This window comes from Arachis ipaensis, chromosome B5 (assembly GCF_059453495.1).
Source record: "Arachis ipaensis isolate K30076 ecotype BB chromosome B5, ASM5945349v1, whole genome shotgun sequence".
Taxonomy (NCBI): Eukaryota; Viridiplantae; Streptophyta; class Magnoliopsida; order Fabales; family Fabaceae; genus Arachis; species Arachis ipaensis.
This window is the reverse complement of record NC_142440.1, coordinates 132,898,980-132,908,977: the sequence shown is the minus strand read 5'-3', so window position 1 is coordinate 132,908,977 and position 9,998 is coordinate 132,898,980. Positions and strand designations below refer to the sequence as shown.

The 9,998-nt window shown below is 24.2% G+C and overlaps 1 protein-coding gene across 1 annotated transcript; it reads left to right on the top strand.

Annotated features, from left to right (window-relative positions):
- The first annotated feature begins 1,193 nt into the window (after positions 1-1,193).
- On the top strand, positions 1,194-9,963 carry LOC107643992 (alpha-dioxygenase PIOX-like). The gene is made up of 9 exons (XM_088488612.1): positions 1,194-1,407; positions 1,609-1,875; positions 2,681-2,830; positions 5,887-6,020; positions 7,226-7,439; positions 8,489-8,634; positions 8,751-8,978; positions 9,127-9,329; positions 9,406-9,963. Exons 1-9 carry the CDS (start codon positions 1,285-1,287, stop codon positions 9,873-9,875), a joined length of 1,935 nt encoding a protein of 644 aa, XP_088344738.1. The 5' UTR covers positions 1,194-1,284; the 3' UTR covers positions 9,876-9,963.
- The last annotated feature ends 35 nt before the right edge of the window (positions 9,964-9,998 follow it).

The window sequence follows — 9,998 nt, the reverse complement described above, 5'->3', positions numbered from 1 at the left end:
GGTGGAATATTTTTTTACTTTATTGGGTCAATTCTAGAGCCCATTGTTCATATTATTTACAAAAGTCATTGTCTACCTAGTCAAACACAAAAAGAAACAGCAAAAGATGAGGAGGAGGAAGAGGAAGAGTTTTGAATTATGCAGAACTTATCAGTACAAATATACCGAAATTTCTTAACAATACACAAAAATATCTTAGTTTTACACCAAAATTTACTGCAAATAGATAAAAATATTTTCTTTAATACTATATTTTTTTTCTTTATTTTCTTATTTCTTTCTTTCTTTTAGTTGAATGAATGTATGTTCATTATCTTCTAAGTAATTTTGTAGCATTATATGTTTCTTCTTTTTTGTTTGATTTTTTTTCTTGTTAAGAGAGTAAAACAAGAAGAAACGTAAGAAAATTCTATGATAAAAATTTGGATCAGGCAATGTTATCAATGTGACAAAAATTCCACGATAACGATAACAATAACAATCCCACTACGTTACCAACAACATTTCTGCCAACTTCTACCAACTCTTACTTATAACTGTGTTTAATGGAAGTGTCTTTGTCGATGTGTCTAATAAAAATATCTTTTTTTATGGCAGTGTTTAATAGAAGTGTCTTTATAGATGTATTTTCTGAATGTACCTCTTTATATATGTGTTTAAAATATAATAATTAATTATTGTTGGCAATAAGTTGGTAGATAATATGTTGGTACCATATATTTTTCCTAACAATAATGACGATAACGATAACGATGATACGTATAAGAAGAAGACGACGATGACTATAACGATGATAATCATAATGATAAAAAGAAGGGGAGAAAAAAGTTCAATGAGAAAAGAAAGAGGAAAAGGAGGAGATAGTGTTGGTGATGATGACAACGAAACAAAAAAACAAAAAAAAGGAGATGAAGATGAAGAAGGAGTGAAGAAAAAGAAGAAGAACGAGTGGAGGCGCATGAATATAAATGATTTGTTGTATTTATGTGATTAAATGACTTATATGTAGAGAATAATTTAAAATATATGTATAAATAATGACATAATAACCACCAACATTTTTTTTAAATTAAGAATGAAAATCACTTGATAAACGTGGACTTTTCCCAAAAGGCCCTAGCAGTTGATAAAAAAAAGAAGAAAAATTTTCTTTCCCTTGCGAATTGCGATTATAAATACGACGTATTAGCTTTCCGAGAGATATACACAGATACATATTCATTGGTTCATCAAAGTTATTAGCAGTGCTGAGTAGTGTTAGCTAGTTAGTCCAACTGTTCAAGCATGTGGTCTATTGTAATGGATCCAATTAAAGTTCTAGCCACAAGATTCCAACACCAATTCATTCATAAAGACTTTCATAAAGCAATTGCTAAGATGACAATCATTGACTCTTTTCTCTTCATAGTAACAAAAAAACCTCCCATATTATTATTATTATTATTATTATTATTATTATTATTATTATTATTATTATTATTATTATTATTATCATCGATCATGTCATTATTCCATGCTGTATTATATATATGTGTGTGTGTGTGTGTGTGTGTATTTATGTTCTCTAATATGTTTGGTTAATTATTTTTTTTTCATGGATTAACACAGATTATACACTCAATGGACAAGTTAGGGATCAAATGGCACCGGTTACCGGTTTTATTAGGGTTACTATATCTGGGGATTAGGAGGCACCTTCACGAAGAATACAACCTCTTCAACGTTGGAACAACACCAAAGGGTGTTAGGTTTAATCCTTCTGATTTTCCATTCAGAACTTCTGACGGAAAATACAATGATCCCTTCAATGAAGTTGCTGGAAGCCAAGGCTCTTTCTTTGGTAGAAATGTTCTTCCTGTTGATCAGAAAAACAAGGTCCTCATCATAAAATAAAATAAAACTTCTTAATTAGATCAAAGACTAAATTTTCACTTTGATATACATGAGACTTATCGCATCAAGAAAATATCATCCTTTTTTATGAATTATTTTTTATTTTTATTTGAAGTCTCTAATTGTGAGACAAGACGACGAATTTATCTCGCACAACTCTATTATTATTGGATGAATTTGACCTTCAACCTTTAAAAAGAATTGACATATTTAATTCTCAAATATTATTAGTGAAAATTTTATTATTCAACTAGTAACAAATTCACTTTTAACATGCTTATCCTTTTATATTTTTGTTATAAGTTATACTTTTTATTATTGAAAAGCGGAGACATAATTAAGGCTTTATTTATTTTTTAAAAAGAACTTATAAAAATGATAATATCTATATTTAATAAATATAAATTTAAGAGTTAAATTTAAAAATTAATTAATATACAAGATTATATTATATTTGTTTTAGTTTTGATCACCACAAATTAATTTTTAAACAAATTTATTTTAGATATTTTCAAAAGTATTTGTATCTTTTAAAAACTACAAATATAAATACATATTTTTTTTTATTATTTATCAAATATAAAATAAAAGGATTGTACTTTTAAAAAGTATAAGTATCTTCTTAAAAAATTTTATCGAACAAAGTCTAATTCAAAATATATTGGAAGCTGAAAATAGAAAAGAATGAAAAGTAAATTTCTACTTATTTATAGTATTGATAATCATAAGTTCATAATTAATTAACTTCAAATGTTTCATTCAATAATGATGAGTTATTTGCAAGTAGTTACTGAAGCCGGATCCAAGTGTGGTAGCAACAAAACTTCTGGCGCGTAAAACGTATAAAGACACTGGCAAACAATTCAATGTGATTGCAGCTTCTTGGATTCAGTTTATGATACATGATTGGATCGATCATCTTGAGGACACCAACCAGGTACAACAAATACCAAGAAAAAAAAATGATAATTGATAATTCATATGATTATTCAAGCATCTTGCTAATAACTGTGCTAAATACATTAGTTAAAATTATTATATGTGAAGAAAAAGTTTAGATTAAAAACATGAGTTTTGCTAACATATATTTTGAGGACAAAATTATTAATTACAAAAATTCTTACAAATCTGTTTGAACTTTGAATTTTCAATATATTTATTGTGTAATTATTAAAAGAAAAATTAACACTTTCACTAATAATAATAATAATAATAATAATAATAATAAGACTATTAAAATACATGTTAATAACAGTATATTTTATCTAAACTCATCAAATTTAAATTAAATATTAAATTAAAATTTTCAGCCAAGTCTTTATTTAAATTTTATATTTCAAGTCATGTATAAAGAAAAGAAATAAAATACAAAAATTTGTATATTACTCTCTTTCTTATTTTTTTCTTTTAGTTATATACAATTATTAAGGGAATAATTAAATTTTATAAAAATTAAATATACAAATTTGAGAAAAAAAATAAGTCTAAAATAACCTTTATTATTTAAAGCATATTTTCTTTTTTTTTCCTCATAGTTATGATTTTCAGTAATAATTTCATTAATTTTTAATAAAATACTTAAAGAGTATAATAAATATAATAAATTAATGAGTTATTGAAATTTAAAAATAATAATTAATGTAATACAAATATAAAACTAAAAAGAGGTACTTAATACGAAAAGAGAATATTTTTTTAATAAAATTTGCTAATTAAGAATATGGATTAGAGTCTCAGTTTAGAAGGTTTATATTTAAGAATTTAAACATTTTTTTCAATGTATTTATTGTATATTTAATAAAAAAATTAATTTTTTTTAATCAAAGTACCTTAATCTTAACAAATCATTTTTCAATTATTTACACCAGAGTGCAGAATTCACATTTGTTTTTCTGTTTCATCACTCTTGGCTTCTATTTTGATGAAATAACTTCAGGAGCCAATAACTTATACTCCAACTTCCTAGTAGCTTTCCATATTTTCCAAAAGATAACATTAATGTCTATCATATCATATGTTTAATTACATTTAAATGGATAAGACAAAGACACAAAATGCAAAATTGATGAAATATATGCATATCAAAATTAATGCCAACAGCAGTGTTAAATGCATCCACATGTAATCCCCATTAAAAATCAACACCCACCCCACCTACCAATCGGATTTTTTATTATAAGTTTAGTTAATATTTATCCTAAGAGTACAAATTAAAGTTATTATAAATAAAAAAATTTAAATTTTTTATTTTAGTAAATACATAACAATTGTATTAAAAATTAAATTTTGCATAATTTTTTATTAATAATTTTTAACATATATTTTTAAAACACACATCAGTTAAACTTTTTTTATATTTATAAATAAAATAAATTGTTTATTTATCATTATATGTAATTTTTGAAATATATATACCGATTTAAAATCTGAACAATATCTCAAATGTAATAGGTAGAAGATAATTAAGCATATATTACGAATATATTATGGTCCATTTTGGATAGATCCAAAAATATATATTTTTTTTAATTTACGAAAAATTATAGTATTAATCTTTAGTACAAATTTTAAAGTTAAATTATAACTTTTTAAAAAATTATTTAAATATTCATGAAGAAGTTTAAAAAAATGACTTTTTTCATAATAATTTTTTTATCACTTTTGTTTTAAAATAAATACTTTTAAAACTAAAAAACTAAAAACAAAATAATTTATTTATAAATTACTGTTAATGTTTTAGCTTTTTTTTATAAAAAAAAGCTTAATTAAACTATTTATCCAAATTAAACTTATATCTGAGATATATAAAGAATTTAAATGCATTAATTTTGAGAGCTAGTGTACCCAAAATCTATTTAATAAATTGGATATATTTTGAATATACTGCATCTGAAATATATGTTATTAACTCATTTAGGAGTTCAACATCCTTAATATGTGTCAAATTTGTTTCATGAACTGTTATTAATATATAGAGAAAATTCCACTCCCCTCTCCTGCAAGATGCTAAAATGACACTCTCCTCCCTTCTATTTTAGAAATGTATATTTTCCTCCCTTTTAACTTTTAAAAAATCTCCTCTTTAATCCATTTTAAATTTTTTGTGTTAACTAATATTAACTTTATTTATTTTTTAAGAAAAAATAAATTATTTTTTGAAAAAATATCCATTAGTAAAAATTTTATTTTTTATCATTAAATTTTGCTTACCAAAATACCCTTTTAATAAATTATTATTTTTATTGATTAAATTATATTTTTATTAAAATGATTTTAAAAAATTAATAATTAAATTATTTTTTAAAGATACCTACTTTTCAATAATTTTTTAATTATTAAATTATGTTTTTACCAAAATTTTTGTTAACAATTATTTTTATATTTTATTATTAATTTTTTTATATCAATATATATTATTTTAACATTAAATAAAAAATCTTACCACTGTCAATATATATAACAATTAATATATATTGATATTGAAAAATAATCTTACTAAAATTTTTTATTTAATATTAAAATAATATATATAGATATAAAAAAATTAATAGTAAAATATAAAAAAATTGTTAATGAAAATTTTGGTAAAATTATAATTTAATAATTAAAAAATTATTGAAGGATATTTTAGAAAAAAATTATATAATTATTAAATTTTTTAAAAATACAATTTAATCAATAAAAGAATAATTTATTAAAAGATATTTTGGTAAGTAAAATTTAATGATAAAAAATAATTTTTTATTAATGGGTATTTTTTTAAAAAATAATTTATTTTTTTTAAAAAATGGATAAAATTAACACAAAAAGTTTAAAATAGATTAAAGAGGAGGTTTTTTAAAAATTAGAAAAGAGGAGAATGTACATTTATAAAATAGAAGGAATGAGAGTGTCATTTTAACATCTCATAAGAAAGAGAAATATATATATATATATATATATATATATATACTCTTCGTGAGTTGTAAGTTGATAAATAATATTGGAATGCAGATTGAAGTGACAGCGGCAAGAGAAGTTGCAGATGAATGCCCACTTAAGTCTTTCAGGTTCTACAAAACAAAGGAAATTCCAACAGGCTTTTATGAAATCAAGACCGGAGCTAAAAACATTCGAACACCATGGTGGTAAGAAATATTTCTATGACTCTATCTATATATGCTTCACTATATGTTCGTACATAGTATGACAGACGCATATACACGCATGCATGTAAACGGAATTTTATTATATTAGCTGCATATATTCATAACAAAAAAACAATTAAATTTATTGTTGACCAATAATTTATAATACTATATAACCAATAAAATTTATTATTTTTAACCAACATTTCACCGATACTAAATTTTAATTTTTAATAGTGTAATAACAAGAATCCTAATACAAAAGGGTTGATTTAGTAAAATAAAAGAAATGATGACAATAATACTTATCTGTTGTGGTCAAAATATGCCACTAAGAATACTTTTTTTTCTAATAAGAGCTTTTTTAGGTGTCAGTGTGTTTGATAAAATTTTAATAATAAAGATAAAAATACTAAAATATAAAAATATTTTTTTAGAAATTATAATTTATATTCTTTTTAAATTTTTTTATTTAAAAAAGGATATTTTTAACATAATAAATTAACAAAACATATTTTTATGTTATTGTATCTAAACATAGTTATTAATTATTTAAAAATAGGACAAAAATGTCCAAAAAATATTATTTTTTTATAAGTAGCAAATGATGAGTATTGTATTTGACAAACAGCTTAAATATTTGATCCAAAATTTTATAAGGTAAAATATTTAAATAACTATTTAGAAAATATACAAAAAATAGATGAAAATTTGATCTCTAAATTTTTTTTTATTATTTTTTAAAAATATTATTGGTTGTTAATAAAAAAAATCACTATATATATATATATATATATATATATATATATATATATATATATATATATATATATATTAAAATCATACTTGTAAAAAATTACATCAAAATTTATCCTCTAAAATATTTTTTAAAATACATATTTAATATTTGATATTTTATTGTATTTTTCAATAATTTAAAAATTTTTTTATCGATAATAAAATTTAAAAACATTTTTATTAGCACTAAAATAATTTAGATGTATTTTTAATAGTTTACCCTAAAATAATATTTTTACATAAAATATCTAAACATAAAATTATTTTTATTTTTAAAATTTTTTTATAAAATATTCACTCAAACAAATCCTATATCTGAAAAAAAAAGGCATATAGCACGAACATATAAGTAGTATCTGTTATAAGACCTGATTAATTAATAATTTATTAAAACCAATAAATTGAAGGGATGCAAGTGTGATATATGGAAGCAATGGAGAAGTTTTGAAGAGATTGAGAACATTCAAAGATGGGAAGATAAAGATATCTGAAGAAGGTGAACTTCTCCATAATGAAAATGGAATTGCAGTCTCTGGTGATGTCCGTAATAGTTGGGTTGGTGTCTCAACTTTGCAGGCCCTTTTTGTTCATGAACACAATTCTATCTGTGATGCTCTCAAGGTATGTATATGTATTCTGTAGTAATTAACCAACATACCCTAAATTTTACAACCCATCACGTTTTATATATTTCGCCTCTATGTTATGTCTAATATACTAGGTATATATTAAAAATCAACCACCAAATCAACTACTAATATAAAATATAAATATACATTAAAATTGAGTTAAATAACATATTAGTTAATTTATATTTTTTGTGTGTGCATATAATTAATGTTCTTTTTTGGTACAGTAATATTTATCAACTAGTTAGTTAAGTTAGTTTTAAGTTGGTTAGAGATAACTAGAAGCAGTTAGTTGCCGTTAGAAATCATCAATTACAGGAAGGGACGGACATACAAGGCGAGTGGAGGCCTCGGCTCCCAACTTTTTTAAAAAAAGATTAATAGTAATTAATAAGTTATTAAGTACGATTTAATTTTTTAAAAATTTATTTAGTATTTAATCTAATATAAATAAAAGTTCAGTCTAATCTAAATATTAATAATTTTTAATATCTAAAAAGTAATTAACAATATTAAAAAAAATCTGAAAAGTTATTATTGCTAATATTTTTTAATTAAATAAAATTTTTCAAATCCAATAAAGTGGATTTTTTTTTTCTTGTGAGCATCTTTTTTGATTTATTTGGTATTAATTCTCTTGTTTCAACTACTATAACTGAGAGATCTTTTTCAACTATGAATATTGTGAAAAATAACTCAGAAACAAAATGAAAGATGAATTTCTTGCTAATTGTCTTTTAATTATATTGAAAAGAAAATTGTTGAAAAATTTGATACAGATTCTATTATCGATAAATTTTTTGATACAAAGAATCGACTACTTCTTTAATAAAAAGTATATACATATTTTTTGTACTTTAAAATATATTTTCTATCGGTATATTTTTTTAATACATTTTACATTATATAATTTTTTACATAATTTTTTAATATTATATATGTTATTAGCCCCATAATAATATTTTTAGATCTGTCCCTAGTTATGGGTAATATAATATTTTGTCTGATGTATCTGAAGTTGAATGCACAAATTAAAAACAGAAAAACTACCCAAAATTAGATGATGAAGAAATATATAGGCATGCAAGGTTGGTGACGTCAGCAGTAATTGCAAAGATTCACACCATTGATTGGACTGTAGAGCTCCTTAAAACTGACACTCTACTTGCAGGCATGAGGGCTAATTGGTATCTCTAAACACTCTCCTCTTAATTATATGTGCCTAATTAACTAACACTGTTTATTAGCAGTACATGCATATTTGATTAATTATTGAATTAATTTAAAGTATTGTGTGCTCAAGGTATGGATTATTGGGAAAGAAATTTAAGGACACGTTTGGACATGTTGGAGGAGCAATTCTAGGAGGACTTGTGGGATTGAAGAGACCAAATAATCATGGTGTTCCATATTCTTTAACTGAGGAATTTGTCAGTGTTTATAGAATGCACTCACTCTTACCTGATAACCTTCAACTCAGAGATATATCTGTCACTCCTGGCCCCAATAAATCTCCACCGTTAATCAAAGAGTATGAACATTATTATTATTATTAACTTTTTACCTTTTTCTTATTATTATTAGTAATACTGTCGTTATATCAACATTGATTGCTAAATGTTTTTCAAATCTTAAAAAAAAGTTAAGAAAATTACCTTTGCGGTTTGGTACTATTATAGGATTCCTATGAAGAATTTGATTGGACTAGAAGGAGAGAAGACTTTAACAAAGATAGGGATTACAAGTCAAATAGTATCAATGGGGCACCAAGCTTGTGGAGCACTTGAGCTTTGGAACTATCCAATGTGGCTCAGAGATCTCATACCGCAAAACTTGGACGGCTCAGAAAGGCCAGATCACGTGGACCTACCTGTTCTTGAAAGTATGATAGCTAATCCTTACCCTCTATTATTCTAACATGCCAAAAATAAAAATAAAAAAAATATGTGATGATGCAGTTTATAGGGAAAGAGAGAGGAATGTAGCAAGATACAACCAATTCAGGAGGGCATTATTGTTGATACCAATCTCGAAATGGGAAGATTTAACGGATGACAAGGAAGCAATTGAAGTACTAGAAGATGTTTATGGTGATGATGTTGAAGAGCTTGATTTGTTGGTTGGCCTAATGGCAGAGAAGAAGATTAAAGGCTTTGCTATTAGTGAAACTGCTTTCATTATATTCCTCCTCATGGCAACTAGAAGGTTAGAAGCTGATAGGTTCTTCACAAGCAACTTCAATGAAGAGACATACACTAAGAAGGGTTTGGAATGGGTCAACTCTACAGAGAGTCTTAAGGATGTTATTGACCGTCACTACCCTGAAATCACTGTCAAGTGGCTCAACTCTTCTAGTGCCTTCTCTGTTTGGGACTCTCCCCCAAACACTTCCAATCCCATCCCTCTATACCTTCGTATTCCCCATTGATCATCATTTCACCCTTCCAATTGTATTAAACTCCTTTAAATAATTCTACTTATACGGTCAGAATAAAGCAATTTTACATTGCATCTAATTATGTTACATTGTCACTCGTCGTATTGTCAGTAC